Raw genomic sequence first — 25200 nt, 5'->3', positions numbered from 1 at the left:
TCGAGAGTTCGGGTCACTGTTCTGAACTGTGGTTCGCATCTATCGGGTGCATTCATAAAGCCACGGTAGCTTAAAAAAATCACGCATGTGTCGAAAATCGTTACTGATCTTTCGAATTTGCTGCAATAACCATGAAAACCTCTTTTTTGCAATTGGAAGACAGTCAATTCATGTTTTAGGTGGGAAAATAAGATTCCACATATTTTCGTTTCGTAGGCCCAAGCCATTCGTAGAATTCACGTCGATTTGGAATATTAATTATTACTCGCATCTCAAACAGGTGTCGAGAACGCCCCCCCCCAAAAAAAAAAAAACAGAAGGAAATAGAATGATAAGATAAATATGACCAGAACAGCTTAGCTCTATTAGGCATAGAAAGATAAAAGATTTACAAAGATTTATTAGAAACTGTTTTAAATAGTTTTTTCATATTTTTGACGGGCAACCATTTCCCCAGGATAACATATTGTCTCTTAATTTTCTTTATCTCCATGTTTTAAAGAAACGGGACCAAAAGGGATTGTAAAAAGAGGAAAAAGAAACTAAGAGGTCAAAGGGAGAGAAAAGGGAGGGGAAACAGAGAGAAATAAGAAAATAATATTGGGATGGAATAAGAGGAAGGGTGAAAAAATGGAGGAAATACAGTTGAAAGAGTGGAAAAAACTCGGAAATTTGAGAGGGGTTCTCCCGATTTCTGCCTCTGCATCGAAATCAATATTCATGAGAAAGCAGAGTTGTGTCCTCGCAGAAACCGTGATCAGGTGGGGGTGAAATTATTTTATGACTTGCGTCTTCGGAATGAGAGTACGCATGCGCGTGGACTGGATATTTACGAAATTGTGGTCGTCTATTTCGAAAATTGTATGCCATGAATGAATCAGCATCCTCAAACTTCCTGTACCCTTCTATCACTGGGGATTTAGGGGGGAGCCGCCCTTGCCCCCTTCCATTATGAGAGGCACAATTAGAATTTGTAATGCAAAATGCAGCCAAAACAGAAGAGTGCCCCCCCCCCTAAAAGCGGAACCTTTTTTCCCCCTGTCATGGATCCTCCCCTGACCTTTAGACATTATGTTGTATAGATCCGATTCTTGGTTGGATTTACATTTACAAAGGCCCCCCCCCTATTGGCGGAGCAAAAACAAAGGGAAAGAAAGAAAAAAAGAGAGGAGAAAAAAAGAAGAGGAAAACATAAGAGGAGGAAGGCGAGTGAATAAGATGATGCGAAGACTTATTAAATAACTTTAATAATCACTACGGCACTGGGACAACCAATTCAAAGAAATAATTAAATATCAACCTTGGGCGGCCGATCGGGGAAAATATGGGTGAAAAAAAATCACCCCCCCCCCTATTGGCGGAGGCTGGATCCGCCCCTGATTTAGATTTACATTTTATTCACCCTATCGATCCCCTCTCGGGGTATGAGAGTACAACATAAAAACAACATATAACAGACTAAAGTATAACTTCATTTAATTGGTTTAACGTATTAAACGTAATGTTCGGAATTGAAGATAAATACCAACTGTGGTAACGATCTGAAAATTTGTTCGATCAGAATCCAATGAAATTTACCAACGAAGTGTTTGTATAAATGAAAAATATTTGCCAAATAGCCCTGTGAAAGAAAGTCGTAAAAGTGCTGAGAAATGAGCGATATAAGCACAGAATTCCATCAAATGTCAGGCATTTTTCGAGGCAATGTTATAATACACTGTCCCACGTATGCTTTTCTGTTTTAGTGATCATCAGAATTATCGATATTGAGCGGCGATTTCATTATTCTACAAAGATAAGTGTATATTAATGTACTAGGTCTAGATTTATGATGAATATTTCGTATCGAAATCGTCATGTAATCATATTTGAAATTGCGCCTGATACGTTGTGCTGTACATGGTCTTATCCTCCCATAGTTATCGATATCGTCATCACCGCTGTTACTATCGCAATCATCTTCATTTCTCTATTATAAGTATTATTTTCGTTAACATTTCTATTATTTCATTATAATTTTATCATCGTAAATCAATGGGGTGGGAGAAGGAGGATGAGAAGAAGAATTACCAAGGAGAAGCAGACGTACATGTAGAATGGAGGAGCAGTAAAAAGGGATGAGATTAATAATGAGAGATGAGAAAGGATACGGAGAGGAAAAGGAAGATAGAGAAAAAAAGGAGACGCAAGAAGAAAAAGAAGAAGGACGAAGGAAAAGCAGTAGAAGACGTATAAGAAGGGCAGGTACGTGGGCAGAAGAACAACAAGAAGAGAGGGAGGAAGGAAAAGAAAGAAGCAGCAGGAAGGATGAGGTGGAGAAAAAAGAAAAATGAAAGACGACAAAGGATATGAAGAAGAAGAAAAAAAAAGATTTAAAAAAGGAGAAGGAGTAAGAAGAGTAGATGAAGAAGGGAGTGAAGGATGAGAACAAGAATGATAAGGTGGAAAAGAAGAATAACGACGGAGAAACATAAGAAGTAGAAGAGGGGTGAGTTTGTTCTAAAGTAAAATCATTGTGAGTAGAATTAAATTAATGTTTTTATTTATATTGCACTTGCAGTGATTACATCATTACAATACTAGGATGCCATTATGTTCAATAATTTAAGCTTCAAAATTCGGTAATTCACGGGTGAAGATAAATTATGGGGCTGTAAGCTGCAGGGAGATATGTAGAGTGATATTAGCATTAGGTCATTGCTCTAAAATAGATGGAATGTGATTATTTATTATTAATATTAGTTAGTACACTTACTGGCCTAAAAGCAAAAGCAAATAGGGCCATGATATAAGCTTCTCCATATAGAGAATTGAACATTATTGACCGTTCAGGATTGCTTGGCATTGATACTCATCGAACTGTTCTTAGTCATTGCCCTGGCCTATGATCATGAAAAAGCAAGATCAGTCACCCGTATAGTAGAGAATCATTGACAATAGCATGCTCAGCGGGTTCGCCACAGAAAACAATGGGAGAGCTAGAAGCTCACAGTCTTGAATTCCCCATATCCGCTGCCGTGATTATTGTCGTAATTTCAATAGATAAACCTACTTCAAAAGACCGTTGGCCCGCCCGATGGGGAATCTTTTGTAATAATGTAGTGTATTAAAGTATGTGTATGCAGTAACTACCGCCCCGACTTCTGTTGTGCTATTTAAAAGATTTCTTTCACCATCATCGAGTAGCGATTAGCGTGTAATATCGCATAAATTATCTCACAAAACGGATCTAATGTTCATGATTACCAACATCACCATAATCATTACCATTATCTTTCATTTTTTTAATAATAATAATAATGATAATAGCGGCATATTTACCCAGGGTAGCCACTTCAGTTCCGAAAACTGTTCTCCCAGAGGGCCCTGCTATTATTACCCCGGCTTTAGCACGGCTACCTTGATCGGGCGCTCGAGCATTCGAGGAATTTCTTCCTACCGGGTACCCATTCACCTCACTTGGGATTATATAAACTATAAAATTGATACTGGAGAACGATTGGAAATAGATAATGAATGAATGGTGATGATAACAGTGATGATGATGGTGGTAATTAGAACTTTGAAGCGATATTAATGGACATGATAATACGAATAATAACATCAGTGATAATGTTGATGATTAAACATTAACAAACGAAGATGATTGGTATATTTCCGGCAATGAACCATGTATAACTTGAGACGCGTTTTTCATTTATCATGTTTGTTATAAAAGGGTTTCCGTTCCTGAAAGACATAGATTATATTTAGTTATCAGAATATCCCTATTCATGTCAGATTGTAAAACATATTAGCTAGCGCTGCACGCTCACATATTGATTGGTGAGTTATGAAAATTTCAATATTAATTATATAACAAACTAATTAAAATCTCCATTTTATGACAGTTTATCAACAATTTTCGGCTGGCGATTTGCGCGCACATTGATTGTTAAAAATATATCAACTCAGGCATCTTATTCATAATTACAAAAGTGCTTTAAATATATAATATTGACAGATTTCGCGCTCTGATTAGGCTTATTAGATTAATGAATAAATTTATTGATAAATTGTCCCTTTTTCAGAATGGAATATCAAAAAGTTTCATCTCGCGATTTGATAAGAAGAGAAATAGGAAGACAGTCATAACTTTCACATGATGGAATATTGTTCTTCGAATATCCCGGCCCTATGACAAAACTCAAAGTAATAATAATGAATCATATACGTTCCTTTTTAACTGTGATCCATATCCACTCACAATTCTACAAATCTCAAATTTTCCTCGCGCTCGCTTCGCTTGCTTAGTTATGTATTTACCTTTTTCATGATTACAAAGATTGCTTAGAACTTCTATTCTTCAGGTAGAAAAGTAAATATTTTCAGCTCACGCTTCGCGCTCGCATTATTTGATTGTTGAAATATGTTAGTTTTCATTTACAGATAATTAAAAGTAGCCGTTAACAGATTCTTTTTTATCAGAACGATCAATGCGTACTAAATTCATTCATCTCGTTTAGGATCACAAGTATTGCCAGAATGCTATTTTAGGACAAAATACATGAAATAAAAAAAATAAAAATTAGCGCGCGCTTCGTGCTCGCACTATTTAGATTAGGCTTGCGAGATTATTTTACATATATTTTTACATTTGATTTAAAAGAATAAAGCTTAAAAGTGACACTATTTGGTTTACATATTATGAAGCGCCTTCTCATATTCCAATTTTACCTTAAACGTAAGTATTTTATTTTCAAACGAAATCTATAAAAAGGGTGCAGTTAGGCTCTCATTTTGATTCCAAATAGTCTCATAATTGGGATTAGTTGCAAACACGGTTTTCGAATAGAAGGCACATCGGGGAACATCAAAGTATCAAGACAGTCACCCGCGCTGACAAAGTGATAATACGGACCTTTCGCAATCATCACGGACGCTAGTATTAGGGTCCCCTAACACAAAAGATAACGCTTAATCATACATTTGATTTTTAAGATTGATTGTGCATTACAGTCAATAGAATCAAACGTAGAAAACTGCTCTACGATCAATGCTAAGCTTTGTGTAACAGGGGGGTTACAGGCCCTACAAATCTGCTTTTCGTGTGCAAAATCCCTTTCCGCGACACCCGTACCGCATACTATATTACGACTGATGGCTGGAGATATTCAAAATGCAGGACCTAAAATAGATTTATGACATGGAGAAGAAAGTGGTTTTTCAAACAAATCGAGAACATATTGAGTGAGGAAAAACTTACTGAATGAAGGCTTAAATATAGATCATTACAGTCCATCGAATCGATATTACATTTAATGTGGATTATTGGTGGATCACTGGCAATTGATTTCATGGATAAGATCAACCTCTCCAGCCGAACATTTCGCATGCGTTGATATGTACACATCATATGCGATACCTTTGAACTCGTTTCCTTTTGTTTCTTTTGTTTCTTTGTTTCTTTTGTTTACTCCTTATACACAAACGATATGCCTCTCGCACACGATGTTAGGGGCATTATGTTTTACATTCCCCAGAAATGGGGATTAGATTCAAATTCCGGGGGGACCACTTCCATTGATGAGTGGATACCAGGCACGACCATGGGGTTTCGAAAAGTACCCTAAACATGCTAAACAAGGGAAGCAATTCTTTTCCAGATTATGAAAATGCATCTCTTAACAAGTATTTGGCTTGTGAAACCCTACAAGTATTGGATATATATCCCTTATTTTAGCATTTTAAACATCGTTTTGACACCCTTATAACGTTACATATGCCTATATACGTAACGTACCTGCCCACTCTGTCCCCTTTTACGAGTGGTCGCTACTGGTATCCACTAATCAATGGAAGTTGGCCCCCCCGGGCGGCCTCTCGAGCTCTAGGAGGAGTCAAATGTTGATTTGGAAAGTTGTCCTCAATCGGATAAATCGCTATTACCATAGTAGCAACCAGAATTTTGCACACAAAACGCATATTGAATGTTTCCGTCGCAGATGCGAAACGAAAAAAAAATCTCATGTCACACAATTTGCATTGCAGGACTGAGTGTTACGACCATGATGACGGGCCCAAAAAGTCCCTTCCAAAGTCAACGACCGTTGTAAATAAGCGTCCGCGTCCTCAAACGAAAGGTCGGGAATCTCCCCTTGACATACCCCTACCAATCAAGAGGTCATCTTTCTATTGAAATCCGCAACCCGTCAGACCACCTCTTTGTTCAAGAATATACGGTAATCTCCCCAATCAAGAATGGGGTAATTTAAATCTACCTTGTCAATGGGGTAAGCCGTTAAATACAGCTTGCAATGCGCTGGCCCATGTCATTTTCAACGTCCGGCTTTCGGGGAATTAAAATGAGCATCATATGGGTAGTTTTCTTGTTCTCGTTTTGTCCCCATACTAGAACCTTGATTTTGTTTCTTTTCGTAATGCGCATTTTGATATGGTTTCCATTATATTTCTTAACATTTCGACATTTAATGTAGTTTAATGCTTGCCTGTATAAAGAGCAATATTACATAAAACCTATTTGGCGAAGCAGATTATAACATAACGTTCGACTGATATTTTATCAACACATTTTTGATTAACCAAGTAACTTCCCTCTTTATAGGTCTACTCTTAATGTGAACATTTGAGTTATATTTATTGCCTACCAACTCTCTGTTTACCAGGCTAAAGTGAAGGTCCTCATTTGTGTATGAACGACATGTTCTCATTAAAATACATGTTGTGAGTTTCAAATAAAGGGGGCACACTTGTGTAAAAATGGCATATTTACATTAACAAATTTGATAAAGGCTCTCAAAGGGGGGAAGAGGGGCACACGGACCGGATGATCCCCCCCGGATTCACTACATAACTGTACCCTCTGATGTGCAGAATATAGACCCCCGTATAGACCCACTGACTTCTAGAGGTCACAAAATAGAACACAATACTTTTGAGAGCCCAACTATTGTTCAAAATAAATACGGCGCTGATTGTATTGTGTTACTCCGGCAGGATCCGCACCAGCATGCACTCCATTCTTGTTGATCTAGTATGCTAAATACCTCGGTCACATTTGTTCTAAGGCGAGTCGAAAACAGTCATTTTAACAGTTTTTGGACCTGCTAAATATAGGTTTTAATAAAATGAATAAAACGGCTGTTTTCGACTCGCTGTATGGCCGCCGTAGAGCAAATGTGACCGAGGTATTGCCATTTTCTGTACGTTAATTTATTGTTTGGTGCATATTTAGATATGCAAGCTATACAGAATGCAGCTATACGATTAACAGGTGAAGTACAAAGTTGGAAGGGAAACTAGGCCAAAGAGGCTTTCGTATTACTAACTTTACGTCGGTAAATTATGTTTACCTTAGACACTGGGAATCTAATTCGCAATAATTTGACATACACACATTGCAGATTAATTTAAATATTTGATAGGAAGAAGAAACCAACGGCAATATACACGTATTGTTCAAGTCAAACGTGAAGGTTAAAAAAGAATAGGTATAGAAAAGTTTTAGAAAAATTCAAAGGAAGAAATAAAGTTGGATGAAAAAGGAACCATCAGAATTAAGTTGACAAAATTGAATATTATAAGTAGAACAGGAAAATTGAAAGAGATAATTAAGTCCCCTCCCCCCCAGCGGACTGGTTTGAAGGGGTGGGGTCACCATGCATAAAATCATGGTACTTGTTGAGGCCTCAGCCCCAGACCCCCCTTCGGTTATGTGGCTCCTGGATGGTAATCAAGAACACTAGGTCACAGAGCACTCTAGATCACAGGGGAAATTTATATAAGAGAATAAAGACGGATCCCAGGTAAAAAGATTTTATAGATTTTCCTGTCCAATATCATGTCGGAGTCACTTAAATGTGTTAATTTGCATTTTCATTCACGCGATATTTTTCATCGTGTAGAATGTGATTAATAGAAGACGCTATAATTCCTTTATAAACACTCAACTCTATTCATGGTCAAGACTACCTCAACTTTGATAATTTCAATATTCATTTTTAAGTGCTTTTGATTTCGTTCGAAGGTAAAGATGTTTGTAATGGTTTTAAAACGTAACAAAAGTACCTTTTGTTCTGAATTTCGGGCAATGAAATTCAAGGATTGTGCATTTAAGCTACAATGACCGATATGACAGCTTGAGCATCCATTTTATTTTTAAAGTTCAATTAAATTATATTTTATTCGTTTGTTTTGCACGGCATCTGTATTATGTGTGAATATATAAGTTTCTAGAATTCAAATGTTTAAACAAATGCAGTGGCGTACCTAGGATTTTCCACAAGGGGGGGGGGGCAAAATCGCCCAAAAAGAGTCCTCAAAAAAGGACATTTCACAGCAAAAACAAATTGACAAGAGGGCTAAATTAAACATAGACCTATGTTAAGCTCAAATTTGAATTTCAACGCTGCCCTTAGTTTTCAGCCTTTTTTCCACCAAAAAACGTTTGCATTTTATGTTTTTAGTGTTTTTTTTCACAGTAGCGTTTCAGTGTATTGCTTTAAACGCCATCATTTTGGGACCCAGGTATGATTTATATTGCATCTTTTGCGTGGGGTTTTGCATTTTGTTTACAAACAAAGATGTTAAGGTCAATTCCATATCTTTCCTTTTCACCCGACAATGCTGACTGTGCGGGCTCAGTGTGATGAAAAAAATCTTACCCTCGCCTGAACACTTACTTTCAGAAATTCAATTTCTTAACGGTATGTTCTTCAAAATAAAACAACATGCTCGTGCTAAAGGGCTAAAGCTTAATTGTTCTATTAAAGAAATGAAATCTAAATCTTATTGAATTTTGTCATATACTGAAACCCGAAACGAAAAATTATCAAAAAAATGTGAAAGCATAACTTTTGAAAATGTATACCCCACTGAACTACGCACACCGATACAAGGACACAACGATATCCAGACCAGTGACTAGAGATCGCTCGTTTAATAGTTTGCCTAAGACGTCGATATCGTGGACATAGAGGGCGCTCATGCAGAAACATCTTATCGGAGAGTCAACCAGGGGGTGTCAAAAGAAAAGATAAAAGCGCACGCTTCCGTTTTCGCTGCAAAAGGGAACGCTGTCGTCTTAAATGGCAAGAGCACTGACCCGTAGGAAAGAAAAATGGACAATGGCACGCTGAGCGGGTTCGCCGCAGAATATAAAGGTAAAAACGCACGCACAACTTTGAAAAAATCCATTAAAATGAAATTTTGACAATATCCTGATAATTTTTTTATATTGATATATAGGTATGACCCACATCTATTAAATTATATCAGGATTGTCGGCAGAAATCTCCGCATGAGTGAACACCAAAGCTTTAAAAAAAAATCTGAAATGTGACTTGCGCAGAAACTGATCAGATTGATCCGAATCATTTGAAGTGAAGATCATACAGCAATACCATCGATTTTCTTTAAAAGAATAATTTAATTGGATGAAAATCTCCTTACTCAACATTATATCCATAACCCCACCCCCATTCACCACCCCAATGCCATCTTTTCATGTAGCTCGCAGAGCCTAGATCTTATTCATGTTATCCATGACACTAACAGATCCAATTAATTACAAAACATAATTTATGCAAATACCACCTTCACTATCCTAATCCTCTTAGTAATTCACTCTTAAAAATAGACAAATAGTATCTGAAGAGATCGGTGAATTGCTTTAGATATTTTCTTCAGATGTATGGGAAAATGTTCTTAATGACTTAGCTCTTCAAAGCAAAGCAAAATGGCGAGACCACAGTACACAGCCCAGCAGAGATCTTTCATGGTTAGAGTTTATTACCGCACCAACAGTGTTGCAGCGGTCATCCGGAGGTTTCGCACAGTTTACCCGAATTTTAGATGCCCATCACGTGCAGCAGTGTACAAAAACGTCTCCAAGTACAGAGCTACCGGAACAAGCCTGAACAGGAACAGAGGTAGATCAGGACGAAGAAGAACGGGAAGGTCTGATGCTAACATCGAAGCAGTTAGGAATCTTCTGCAACATCATCCAGCAGGTGGGATAAGTAGTCGTCGTAATGAACTTGATTTGCCCTCGTCAACATTCAACAGGATAACTCGCCTAGATCTTCAATTCCATCCATACCAAATGGTCAAGCGACATCAAATCCTTCCTGGAGATCTGCCAAGACGCTTAGAATTTTGCCAGTGGCTTCTCGCTCGTCCTAGACGCATTTTGGATGATTTGGTTATTGGAGATGAGTCAGGATTTGCCATGAATTCAAGCGTGAACACCCACAATGTGAGGGCATATCGACCACGAAGACAACCACCTCGTAATTTCAGCTACCAAAGAAATGACAACAGAGGCAAGGTTACGGTGTGGGTAGGGTTAATGGGCAATGGTTGCATCATCGGCCCTTTCTTCCTTCGCGAAAATCTAAACGGAGAAGAGTACAGCAGAATGATCCTCCATCATGTTGTTCCAGTGATTGATCGTATGCCAAGGTATCGCCGAGGAGAGAACGGGCGTTTTCAACGAATTTGGTGGGCTCAGGATGGTGCCCCAGCACACAGGAGGAGAATCGTCACAGAGCGCCTCACTGAACTGTTTGGGGACCACGTGATCGCGTTGAACCGCCCAACTGAATGGCCACCTAGGTCACCAGACCTGACCCCTTTGGATTTTTTCCTCTGGGGATACCTCAAGGCGAAGGTCTTTGCTACCCCACCTGCAGACTTGGATGAGATAGAGAGACGAATATCCAGAGAGATCAACGTCCTCCGACAAGACAGAGCTATGATTCGCCGAGCAGTTCAGGACATGCTTCGAAGAGCCAGACTGTGTGTAGAAAGACATGGTGGTCATGTAGAAGACTGAATTTCATGAAATGTTCTTAGAAGCCTCGATCAAGAAAAAGACGACGAAAAGACTGTTGAATGATTGAAATGAACTTATTTCTTTTATCAAATCTGTTTTCTCCTTTTTTACAGCTGCCACAAATCACCATAAAATGGTGACCTATGGGCATGTTTTATTATGTATGAAATATTTATTTTTTTTATCCCATTATGTATTCAAGTATACACATTGTTTGTATTTCATTTTTATCATGAGTCAATGTAAATAAATAATCAAATTGTACACAGTAGTGATCTTGTCTTCATTGTTTTTTGCCTCTTTTCTTGACACAGAGTGAAACTTGGCATTTCTGCGCAAACCAATTTCAGCGAACTTTGCAAAAGTGGCTAGTGTTCACTCAAGCGTAATATTTAGTCGATGGCCATATGATCATATGATAGAAGAGACCCAACCCTAAGAATATATATGAAAAAAACATCCACAATTTGTAAATATTTTTTTTATAGAGCTTTTTCAAAGTGTAAACTATTTTTGATACGCACTGTATACTTAGAGAAGAAAAGACCACCACATGGCTGCAATGCACGAATAGCTCAATTGGTTGAGAGCGGCGCCTCGAAACCCGGTGGTTGCAGGTTCGAACCCTATCATTTCGATCAATGATTTTGCTTATTATTTTTATTTATTATTATAATTCATTATTATTATTGTCATTATTTTATATTATGTTGATGAAGATTATGATGATGATGATAATCATCTGTGATATTTTATTATTATAATGATCATTATTATCATCATTCTTATCTTTATTATTATTATCATTATTATCACTATCATTATTATTACTATTATTATTATTAATATTATTATTATCATTATTATTCTTATCATTATTGTTATTATTATTATCATCATCATTAGGTATTATTTTTATCATTATTATTTTTATAATTATCATTATTTTTTATTATTATGATCCATAGGACTAGTAATATGTTAGCATTTGGATTAATTATCATAATTAAAATAATTCCTTCGTTTTTTTTCTTTTCTTCTTCCTCCTCTTCTTCTTATCATTATTATTATTTTTATTATTATTATTATCATTAAGCATTTTTTTATCATTATTATTATAATTATTTTTATTAGGAGTGGGCTATAAATGGGTTATTTTTGGTTTTATTGTGGGAACATTTTTTTTGTGTTCCTTTTACCTTATCTCAACATGAAATGACAATATTTTTTGTCTCGGGTCCGAGAAAAAAGTGTACCGGGCCAAAATCCAAAATGGCCGCCAAAACCCCCCAAAATCACAGTTTTGGCCACAACTTCTTTATTTGGTGGTCTTTTTCTCTGGTTTCTGTGTCTAATCATATGTTTTAGGGGGCAGGTAATTTGTTTTTCCTATAATTAGCACTTTAAACCATTATTTGTAGAGTTAAAAGGTAATTATACCTAAATTTTCCAATTTTTGTAGCCTTTTTTCATCCAAATATAGGTTTTATCGTCCTGGAGTTATTGGATATTAGATGGTATGAGGCCAACAATAGCAAGCAGCTTCATATAGCTATATTGCTTTTATTCCTCTACTATTGGTTTTACGGATATTTGTGAAATATATCTTATTAAACAAAAAATGTTAATTATCTATAGGGGCAATACAGTATATAATGTACTGTTACTGTACATACTACACTGCAAATTTCCATGCATTGACCACCATGACATATGACAAGGCCTGTATATAAACTATAGTGTCATAGAAATAAGCTCTTAAGGTATAAAATCAGATTGTGAATTTGATTGCTTGTCAGCTGATGTACATGATGAAACCAGCAACGTAAATTGCACATATAATATCACATATCATAATCATATAGGTACATCACATATCTACATGTAGCCATATCTTCTTAATTTGGAGGCTTTTTTTACCTGGTTGTGGTGTCTAAGTAGCCTATGTTTATGGGGTCAGGTAACTATATAATCATGGTTACGTCAGATCAACAGCCAATCAGAACCAAGGATTCCATGTAAGTTACCATTAAGTTAACATAATGGTAAATTTTTATGCAACGGGGCCCAGAATATCTACAGTGTAAATGCCATGATGTGGGCTTAATTACCTTTCTCCTCCCCCTGAATTAGCATATTTGACAAAACATGTCCTCAGTTTCTGAGACAAAACATATCTTCAATTTCTGAGGCATCTAATTCTAAACCTAAGAGCTCATTTCTACATGTATAACACTATAGTTTATACATGCCTAGTCATGGTGGCCAATGCATTTATGCAGTGCAGTATGTACTGTACATTGTATAGGGCCTACTGTATAGCACCTATGGATAATCAACATTTTCTTTTATTTAAGATATATTTCACAAATATTCGTAAAACCCATAGTAGAGGAATAAAAGCGATATAGCTCTATGAAGCTGCTTGCTATTGTTGACCTCGTACCATCTAATATCCAAGAACCCCAGGACGATAAAATCTACTTTTTGGCTGAAAAAAGGCTATAAAAATTGAAAAATTTAGGAATAATTACCTTTTAACTCTACAAATAATGGTTTAAAAGTACTAATTACAGGAAAAACAAATTGCCTGCCCCCAAATACATATGAATAGACACCAAAACCAAAGAAAAGGACCACCAAATAAAGAAGTTGTGGCCAAAACTGTGATTTTGGCGGCCATTTTGGATTTTGGCCCGGCACACTTTTCTCGGACCCAAGACAAAAAATATTGTCATTTCATGTTGAGATACATTACAAGGAATAAAAAAAAACTGTTCCCATATTGAAATAACAAAAAAAGTATTTTTGACCCATGTATAGCCCACTCCTATTTTTATTATTACGATCCATAGGAGAAGGGGCATGCTATCATTTAGATTATTATTATTGTAATTAAAAAATTTCCTTCGTTTTTTATTTTCTTCTACTTCCTCCTCCTCTTCTTCCTCGAAATTATTCTTCTTTTTCTTCTTCTCCTCTTCTTCTTCCTCTTATTATTATTCTTAATCTTCCGCTTCTACTTTTTCCTCCTCTTATTCTCCTTCTCCTCCTTCTTCTTCTGCTTCTTTTTTTCTTATTGTTATTGTAATTATTATTATAATCATTATTAATATTACCATTATTATTATCATTATTATTATTATTATCATTATTATTGTTATTATTATTATTATTATTATTGTTAGTATTATTATTATTAAAAACAAAATAAAACGCACCCTTTCGGCACTTCCGGGGGGGGGGGGGGGGGTTGGACGAATCTTCGCGTTAATGTCAACACACCCTAACGCGACATCGCCCACCCTTTCGGCATAAGCCCCTCTATGATGCTGTTGGTAGGTCTTTACTGCGTCATTACTACGCTCGGTTTAGACGGCGCTTCCGCTACGCGGACTTTGGACTAGTATGTTGAAAGTCCACGTAGCGGAAAATTTGTTCTCGGAGATCATGTAGACTTTGCCACGTCAATAACAGTTCTCTCTACGCTCTCAGTACGCTGCAGCAGTTCCCACTGCGTCATGGCAAGCGAGAACTGCATGGACGTAGCGTTGGTGTAATGGGGGTATTAGAGAGGTTTACCAATCGCTCTTAAAGTTACTTTTAACTTACCAACAGCTTTATGAAACGGCCCCCTGGACTCTGGACTTGTAAAGGGCATATTTGCAATTTTTTTGTCAGCCCAAATTCTTAGGACTATCTCTCAGTCCTGATCCACCAATTTTCGACAAAGACCTCTCAGCTGTACATTGTGATTTTAATGGCATTTTAATAGATTTACTATGTTGTAGAATCTGTCTCTGTTGTAATTGCAAAAACTCGCATAAATGAAAAAGGAAAAAACAAGTTCATGAAGCTACGATCACCTTTTATGTAAAAAAAAAAAAAACATTGAGCTAAGGCCACCTCAAGTACAAGACCAAGACATTTTTTGACAATGATAATGTCCTTATAAATTGCAGAATGTGCATTCATTCCACATGGCGGATTTATTTCATTATCATTTTCAGCACGTTTCTAGGGGCCTGTCTCATTAAACTATAGCAACAAATTTGCAATTACTGATACTAAACTTGACATAGGAATAATGCGTTTGTTATTACGATCTACATGAAACATGATCGACCAAGTTATGGCTGTACTCATTCTGACATTGCCAATGGATGTGACAATTGCTTTATTTCAACTGAGTCGATAAGAATTCACTTTTACTCTACTCGTTTCAGACATTTCATAATTATTGATCATCAGCCTTTCATCAAATTGGCAATTACAGTTTTATCATTAATATCATTTTCATCTATTTTTGTGCTAATGAATTTTACCTTTCATTTTTGTACTAAAAACATAAATCCATAAGGAATACATCAAGGGGGTTGATAAAGCTAATCATCATTATTAAAGAGAAATTCCAGTAGTTGCAGTAAACACCGATTTCATGAGAAAGTCTGTTAAACAAGGCTTGATAATAATAATAGACAGTTCTTGTATAGCGCATAACACATTATAAATAACGTCTCTATGCGCTTCCAAAGGACTTGGATATTATTACCCTGGCTTTAGCCCCGCAGCCTTTTACAGCGCGGTGGCATTTCAAGGAATAAATTCCTGCCAGGTACCCATTCACCTCACCTGGGTTGAGTGCAGCACAATGTGGATAAATTTCTTGCTGAAGGAAACTACGCCATGGCTGGGATTTGAACCCACGACCCTCTGTTTCAAAGTCCGGAGACTAATCCACTGGGCCACAACGCTCCATTGATTGTCAGTATATCATCGAGGATCTAGATCTGGTACAGTTACATAAACTGAACTTTGTGAAATCTTGAAATCTACGCTGAAAAACGTTCACACTGAAGTTCACCAACACAGATAGGCACACGTGGGACAGTGTATAATTATCGCTGGAATAAAGACCCGACGGAAGTGACCGAATCCGTGCTTATTTTGCTTATTTCTCAGCAATTACACAATTTCTTCCAGAATCCTTTGGCACATATTTTTTATTCATGCAAACAGACACTTGGGTGGTCATTATATTAGAATCTGTAAAAAGTCATTTTGAGATCGTTACCAAAACTGGAATTTATCTTTAAGTTGCCGATTTACATATTTTAGTAATTAGATTACTTGATACAGATAGATAATCCTTGTTATGGTGGCAATTCAAATATGATCTACACAATACATAATTTCAGCTGAAATAACATTGTCACTAAAGAGCTGTATCAAAAAATACATTATTCTTTTTACCTGAACTCAATCTTCAATAGAAATTAATTCTCATGCTTGCTACTTTTCAACCTCTTTGCAATAACCCTAAAAAAACCTGGGATTTTTGAGATGTAGTGTGGACTGATCTCTTGAGAACCCTTCTGATCTCGGCTGCTATTGGCGCGACTGCATCAAAATTTGGCGCGTACATTTTTCGCATACATTCGTAATTCGGAAGCTTCGTCATTCCAAAGGTTCATATTTCCAAAGGTTCGTAATTCTGAAGGTTCGTTAGTCCGAAAACGAAATGATTAACGAACCTTATTTCGTTTTCGAACTAATGAACCTTCGGAACATCTAACCTTAATTTGTTTTCGCATTATCGAACCTTCGGAGTAATGAACTGTCGGAATAACACCACAATTGTTTGGATTGTACTTGTTTAGGTGTTCATTTCAGGGAACATTTGCCAAGAGTATTGTTTTGTTACCAATACTTGTTAAGGGTAGGGTTTCACTCGCCAATACTTGTTAAGGGGTGCATTTTCAGAATATGGAAATTACGTGTTTAGGGTGCTTTTCGAGACCCCATGGTCGCATGGTATCCACTCGTGAATGGAAGTGGCCCCCCCCCCCGGGGTTCGACCGACTCCACTCTTTACCAGATGTTGACTGTTCATTCAGCAAGGTCCAGTTTGATTAGAACACTTTTTATAAGCATGGCAAGAATAGCTAATATGGAAGCAAGTTTATATTGGTAGCTTTCATTTTCTCAAATTCCCATTTCTTTCGTGTTAAGTTCATATGTCTCCTTCTGTGTCATCTTCATCATATCCATGTTCAGATTTCTGCTAAATACTGAGTCATAGTTTGTATACAATAGTGCGAAAATATTTTCTTTATTTCCCTGGGTAAACATCTAAAAGCTATACAAGGCTAACAGGTTATTTGCAAATGGGGAAGGGATTGGGACTGGAGGGTACTGGGGTTCAACATTTTTATCCTAACTCTCAAATGAATGGTTGAAGTTTACCAGATTTGGTAGGATCTCTACCAGGATGGTTTCAGAGGTTGAATGATTATGCATGGAGCACATTATCCTCAAGATCATAAAGAAAATCATATTCCATTTTTTTTCACTGTTGAACATTTCTTTGCTTAAAGTTGAAAGTTTATTTTCCTTATACTTGCATTCTATCATTTAACAGTTGCAAGTCAAGTATTGTCCACCTCCTCCCCCTTCCTCTATGAGCTCTTTGGGATCATGTTCTCTTTCTTCTCCATCCTGTGCACAATCCTTTGATTTGTCTTGTGAACATTCCCTTCCTTCTGTCAGGCATTCAGTTTCTACGCAATCACTCTCCTATGCATGCATGTCTAATTCTCACTCATATTCCCCTTCTCTTTCACTTTCATCGACTCCTCAGGATCTGCCTCCCATAGCTCTTTCATCCAGCAATCCTTCCAGTGTCTTTCTACCTTCCTTTCATCAAGTAATTCCAGTCCCCCCTTCATTTTGCTGCTTGTAACTGTTTGTGTGGTTCTCTTAGTTTTTTTTTATTAGTTCTCCTCATTGTTCTTAGTTTCCACTTTCATTGTTAATCTTTCTCAGGGGCTTTGGGAGGGGGTGGGAAGACCAGGGAAAGTAATTAGCATGTGAGTACGTCTTCATCCCCCACCCCCTTGTAGGTTTCTGCATTAATTCCTTCATGTAGAGTGTTAATCTTTGATAGATATGGGTTTATCTTGGCATAATGTATTTTGAACCTTCCTTGAAGTCACTCTAACACTGGTTCAAAAGTAGGAAGTGCTAGAGGTACATGTGTTTATTAATGATTCACCCAGAGTGGTACCAGTTGGATTCAAGCAGGAAATTTATCTATATGATTGTTATTTTTCATGGTAAGAAATAAATTATGAAAATTTATGAGTCCCTGGCATTGTAAAACTTCCATGGGTGTTAGTTTGTGCTCACAGTTTGCAGGGATGACTGATGGTGAATATCCTCAGTCACAGAACATAGCAACTGAGTGGGGAAAGGGAGTACATGGAGGTTTAAACATGATAAGAGGGCTTTTTGTGTGTGTTTACTACATTAATTATTGATCTACCACTACTATTCATCAAATGAACTGCTTTCTTTTTCAAAAAATATCCAGGGTTTGTACATCCCCTTTATTTCAATTAATCTTTATGGAACTTGAACCTATTTAGAGTATAAACAATCCATTTTTATTTTGAGCAAGCAAACCAAAAAACTCTGACTTTTAGCTGTAAAAGAAACATTTTTTATGTCAAAGTGCACTCAAGCAATTTTAGATGTTTGACAGCTTCCTGGTCCCATTGTTAACTGTTGCAAGCCTCCCTATTTCAGATATTACAATCCAGGCAGGTAAGATAAGGGAATACACACTCAGTGATAAAGTTTTTGGTATTTATCTTCTCATCCCAATATTTTTGTTTTGTTTTGGTATGGTGGACGTCCCCTTCAAATATGTTATTAATTTACTCTCCTTTCCCTCTTAGAACCGTTTTCAATTTGAGCGGTTGAATAGACGTACATATGCTGAAACGTCATCTGATGAAAGTATCAAATCTGATTCATCACATCAATTACATCCAGACTACTATCCAAGTAACCACTATGCTGAAGACACCAATGAATCAGGGGTATATAATATTCATATCCAAAATGCCCTCTACTGTATACACACTTGGGTCAAACCTCGATAATGCTATGCTTGTGGCTAATCCACATCTGCATCCTGTTCATTAAGAGATCATATACACCCCCAAGGGTTCGGAGTTTAGATATCAAATTGTCATGCCATGTGCATATCTTTGGTTAAAGAGGAAACGCTTTGAATGAGTAAAACATGGAGTTCTTATAGTCCAGTAATGGTGCATAAATAGAACATGCTCTAATTGTTCAAGTAAATAGACCCCTAAATCTATATAATTAGGGAATATTTGACAGCCCCACTTCAAACTTGGTTTTTGTACGAACATAGGAGTAACAATGATCTGGTGGATTTGGGGTCATAAGGTCAAAGATCATGAGATACATGAATCATGTTCTTATAATTTCAGCAAGTATCTTAAGTTTTGGAAGTCGTCACATATTTTGTATAAATTGGCATAGCGTTCACCTGTAATATGGTAGGGACTACATATACACAGGGATAACTTTAGTCAGTGCTGTCCAACAAAATCACACAGTTAATCCTAAACATTACTGTCCAACAAAAGATACATAGGTAATTCATCAGTGCTGTCGAACGAAACTCACACATGTAAACCCCTCAAAAAAAGTTCTGCAACTCAAGTTTGAGTGCTAATAAATTTCTTAGTGTGCCATCATCATATGTAAAAGTGGTATCATTGGAAAGTATGATTATTCCTCTTTATGATCATGTGTCATTTGTAATGCTAGTGTTATCATGAAATACACAGACATGATAAATATGCAGCAATGTAAAAAATGAAATGTTGCAAATTCGTTGCCATGTCATGTTTGAGTTCTGCAACTCAAACTGCAAGTTTGAGTGCTAATAAATTTCTTAATGTGCCATCATCATGTGTAAAAATGATATCTTTAGAAAGCATGATTATTCTTCTTTACAATCGTGTGTCATTTGTAATGCTAGTGTTATCATAAAATACACAGACATGATAATACGCAGCAATGTTGGACATGAAATGTTGCAAAATGCGTCGTTTGCAATAGCAAATTTCCAATTGTTTCGAGGATGGATCGAGTGCATTCACTGTCACCTGCATGGTGGAAATTCTATAGAAATGGAGACTCTTGTTAGAAATCAATGCATTTTGCAACATTTCATTTCTGACTTTTCTCGATGTTCAGGGTGATTGCATATTCCGTGATTACATAATCACAGCAAATGGCATGTAATTGTAAAGAAGAATAATTCAGCTTTCCAATGATACCAGTTTCATCTTTTATACTTCATTAACCAAAAAGATTTCATCCCCAAAAATGAGTTGCAAAACTTTTTTTGAGGGGTTTATATATTTCATCAGTGCTGTCCTGTAATGTTGTGATTCGAAGACACCATAGCCTATGCTATGTGATTATGCTGAAAGTGGTCAGCTAGATTCACTGTACGTTTTAGACACGAATAAAGGAACGATGTGACTCGGTAATCATGGACTAAACTATCATTTATTAAGATGTCTTGCATCTTTACACTGGCGACGAGTGAGTTTTGAACTCATGCCTACATTAACTGTTAGTTTGTTCCCGAATTTCGATGGGTAAGCGCCTACAATGAACATTTTCGTCATCTCAAACTTTCGTTTTTCTGCACTGTCTCAGTTCCTGTGTGACACGTGTACGCGTGTGTGATGGAGTGCGAGCTTTACAACAGAGAAGTTTTATGAACGCTTTCCAGTACTCTGTTGATCTTCCTCGCCATTGCTTATCAGTCTTTACACGTTTGCTGTTGGGACTCTTTATCACTTCACAATCATGGCGACATCAATGCCCACGCTGGCCAATTTTGATGTCCACTCCGACCCTTCCTCGCTATTTTCTCGCTGGCAGAAATGGATTAGGAGGTTTGAAGGTGCTATGACAGGGTTTGGCATCACAGATGATGGCAGGAAGAAGGCGTTACTTCTACACTACGGGGGAGAAGACCTGGACGATGTCTTCCAGACTCTCAAACCCACTGACAACACATATACCAAGGCCAAAGAGGTGTTGGAAACGTACTTCCAACCAAAGCAGAACACCCTGTATGAAACAATAATTTTCAGAAGGGAACGTCAGCAGCAGGGAGAGAGCATTGATCAATACTGCACTCGGTTGAGAAAACTAGCAGAGCGATGCAATTTCACGGATGCCGAGCGGGAACTCAAAACCCAAATCATCGAGGGTTGCCTGTCCAGTCAGCTTCGGAGGAAGGCGCTGGAGAAAGATCGCGGGCTGGAAGAGATACTCGAACTAGCACGATCCATCTCACTATCGGAAACCCGCACAAAGGAGGTTGAGCATGTAGGACGTGCAGAAGCTAATCACCTCCGTACAGCTGCAGGAAAGCAGAAGCAGAGTCGCTCATGGGGCAAGGCCAAGCCCAAACCTACTCCTGATCATAAGCAACAATGCTATCACTGTGGCGGGAGCTATCCGCATGCCGAGAAGTGTCCTGCAAAAGGAATGACCTGCAACGCCTGCGGAAAACCCAATCATTTTGCAAAAGTCTGCAAATCTGCCGAGAAATCTACAAAAGACCAGAAAAAGAGGGTGAAAGGCGGAGGCAAGGCTAATGCGCTAACATCTGTAGAGGATGCAGAGGAGACCAGTGATAGTGACTATGTCTTCCAACTCTCTTCATCGGATACTGACCAGCCTCGAGCTACAGTTTGCGTAAACAACACTCCAGTTCAAGCTCTCATCGACTCGGGCGCAACTGTCAACGTCATGAGCAGAAAAACATACAATCTGCTATCTGACTGCCCGAAACTTAACAGGAATCGACACAAGGTGAAAATATTTTCCTATGGAAGCAATGAACCGCTGCCAACAATTGGCACATTCAAGTGCACGATCAGCTTCAAAGATAACACGACCACTGCTATTTTCCATGTCGTTGAAGGGGACAGCGACACCCTTCTGAGCTGCAATACGGGAATTGCACTTCGCATGATTGCACTTACATATGCGATTCCATCTGCCACTGATCTGGAGGACCAGTATGCCGATCTCTTCAAAGGACTCGGTAAGCTGAAAGGAACCACATGTACGCTGCATGTAGACCCAGATGTCCCTCCAGTTACTCACCAACATCGCCGCGTACCTTTTCATGTAAGGAAGCAGACAGAGAAAGAGCTTGATCGTCTCAAGAAGCTTGACATCATCGAGCCAGTACAAGGTGAGCCCACTCCCTGGGTATCACCCATCCAGGTTGTGAAAAAGCCTAACAGTGAGAATGGTATTCGGATCTGCGTTGACATGCGTGCCCCTAATCGTGCAATTAAGCGGGAAAGGCATGTCACACCTACCATTGATGACATTATCCAGAAGGTGAATGGCGCAAATATCTTCAGCAAACTGGATTTGAACGCAGGCTATCACCAGATAGAACTATCGGAGGAATCAAGACACCTGACAGTGTTTTCTACGCACGTCGGTCTTTTCCGATACAAAAGACTGAACTTTGGAGTAAACTCAGCTGCTGAGGTGTTTCAGCACATGATCCAGACTGCCCTGCAAGGACTTGATGGATGCCTGAATATCAGTGATGATATTCTGATCTACGCTAACACGCCAGAAGAGCATCATACGCGCCTACATGCCTGCCTACAACGACTGAGAGAATGCAACCTGACACTAGGCAGAAAGAAGTGTCAGTTTGGCAAGCGTGAGATCGAGTTCTTCGGACATGTTTTCTCCAGTGATGGTGTCTCACCTGATCCGCTGAAAGTCCAGGCCATCGCTTCTGCGCAAGACCCCACTAATGTGCAGGAAGTGCGGAGTCTTCTCGGACTTGTAACCTATTGTAGCAGATTTATCCCAAATCTGGCTACACTCTCCGCTCCACTTCGTGATCTCACAAAGGACAAGGTGAAGTGGGAATGGACTTCGCAACACAAGCGAGCAATGCAGGAGATTAGAAATAGCCTTTCGGAGGAATCCACAAATGCGTTCTTTGATCCCGAAAAGTCGACGCAGCTGATCGTCGACGCGAGTCCAGTAGGTCTTGGTGCGCTACTTGCACAGACAACCAAGGATGGAAAAACATCGGTGATCGCATTCGCGAGCAGATCCCTGACACCCGTTGAGCAACGCTATTCGCAGACGGAAAGAGAAGCTCTTTCCATCACATGGGCGATTCTTCACTTTCATCTCTACGTGTATGGCAGTAATTTCACGGTGATTACTGACCATCGTCCGCTCGTTAGTCTCTTCAATAACGCGAATAGTAAGCCACCAACGCGTATTGAGCGCTGGATCTTGAAGTTGCAGGAATATGAATTCTGTGTCACCTACGAGCCGGGCAAGACAAATCCGGCCGATTATCTCTCGCGACACCCGCTACCGTCCACGCGAACCACTAGCCGCGAGGAGAAGGCTGCTGAGCAGCATATCAATTTCATCAGTGCGCATGCGGTGCCAAAAATGATGTCTCTGCAAGACATCAAGGATGCAACCAAAGCTGATGAAAGTCTCAATCTATGCATGGAAGCGATCAAATCAGGCTCATGGGAAAAGGTTGTGAAAGAATCGCGTAATGATGAAATCGCTAGCCTGAAATCTGTAAAAGATGATCTCACAGTAAACGCGACCTCTGATCTCGTTCTACGCAATAATCGCATTGTGGTTCCAATGGTGCTAAGAGAGCGTATTGTTGATATCGCGCATGAAGGTCACCAGGGAGTTGTTAAGACGAAACAGCTCCTTCGAGAAAAGGTTTGGTTTCCTGGAATCGACCGCATAGTTGAAAGGAAAATCAAGCAGTGTATTCCTTGTCAAGCCACATCCGCGTCCAATCTTCGTGACCCAATTAATATGTCTGAGTTACCTTCCGGTCCATGGGTCAATGTGAGCATAGATTTCGCAGATCTGCCCAGCGGAGAGCATTTACTCGTCATCGTGGATGACCACAGCAGATATCCCGTTGTAGAAATCGTAACTTCCACGTCGGCGAAAGCGGTTATCCCGAAGCTAGATCGCGTGTTTGCCATGTTTGGAGTCCCAGAAGTTGTCAGAAGCGATAATGGACCTCCATACAATAGCATAGAATTTGCAAAATTCGCACATTATCTCGGATTCTCTCACAGGAAAATTACACCCCGCTGGCCGAGAGCCAATGGCGAAGTTGAACGCCTGATGCGTACCCTGAAGAAGGTCGTCCGCACAGCTGTCGCTGAGAGCAAATCGTGGAAACAGGAGTTATACCGGTTTCTTCGAAACTACAGAGCTACCCCGCATGCAACCACTAGCGAAGCACCAGCGACACTGATGTTTGGCCGTCCACTGCGTACGCGTCTCCCCGAAGTTCCGCGTCAAGTTGAAAATTCACGCGTTCGTGATCGCGACAGTCAGAATAAATCGCGAATGAAGCGAAACGCGGAGCGACACATGAAGATGCGCCAGACGCCACTCAAATGTGGTGACAAAGTCCTTGTCAAGCGTGATGGCTACGTTGACAAGTTCACCACCCCTTTTGACCCTAAGCCTTTTGTCGTTGTCAGCACCAAATGATCCATGATCACTGCACGTCGTGGAAAGCAAACAATAACTCGAAATGCTTCTTTCTTTAAGGTGCTAGATATGTCTCTAGTTGTGGATAACACTGACTCTGACTTTGACTGCTCTGACAATGAACAAGACAATGAGCAAATGCCTGACATTCCACGGAGAAATCCAATCCGTGAACGCAGACGCCCTAGGCGTTACGATGATTTTTTCTAGCCAAGAACAGGCCAAATGACAAAACAATAATCATTTGAACGGACAAGACAGTGATAATATCTTGCTTGATATTGTGTCATTTTATTTTCTTTATGTACATCATGATTTTTTTTTTGTTTTGAATGCTTTCAAACGATCACATGTATGTTTGATTCATGTAGTTTTTTTTTACACAGGATTTTGCTTTTGTTTTTAAAATTTGCATAACAAGAAAATTACAAACCACAAGGCTTACAGAATAATTATGCGAAATTTGATTATTGCCATATCTGTGTATTTTTTCTTTCTCAAAGGAATTCACTTATCATGGTGCATGTTACATTGGAAAAAAAAAATTCATAAGGCAGAATTTTCTTTCTCACAGTTTATTGTTTCTATCCTTCAGATTTTCCTCTTGATTCACACATAAGAAAGAGAAGGCAATGCATGTGCACCACGATATTTTTTGATTATGCAAAGAAAATCTTGAATTTGTTCCGTATACTGGTATCTTATTACAGGTTTATTCCTAATTGTTTAGGCAACATTGCTTTCCTTGTAAATAAGTTTTCAATGTGTCAACTATGATGTGTTTTTTTTCAAATGTATTCATGTATCCCACATATATTCGAGTCTGAAGGTTGGTACTGTCAAGATTGTGTTTGTTTACAAAATGCACTTCTTCACCCTTAAGAGGAGGAGGTGGATGTATGGAAATTATACAGCCAATTTTGTGA

General features: G+C 38.5%; 1 protein-coding gene across 1 annotated transcript; it reads left to right on the top strand.

Moving 5' to 3' along the window:
* Positions 1–20536: 20536 nt before the first annotated feature.
* LOC121417698 (uncharacterized protein K02A2.6-like) lies at positions 20537–24274 on the top strand. Its single transcript, XM_041611432.1, has one exon. The coding sequence runs from the start codon at positions 20537–20539 to the stop codon at positions 24272–24274; it is 3738 nt and encodes a 1245-aa protein (XP_041467366.1).
* Positions 24275–25200: the final 926 nt, after the last annotated feature.

The sequence above is a fragment of the Lytechinus variegatus genome, chromosome 6, assembly GCF_018143015.1.
Source record: "Lytechinus variegatus isolate NC3 chromosome 6, Lvar_3.0, whole genome shotgun sequence".
In the NCBI taxonomy this organism is placed as follows: Eukaryota; Metazoa; Echinodermata; class Echinoidea; order Temnopleuroida; family Toxopneustidae; genus Lytechinus; species Lytechinus variegatus.
The sequence above is the reverse complement of the archived record's forward strand: the minus strand, read 5'-3'. Positions and strand labels throughout refer to the sequence as shown.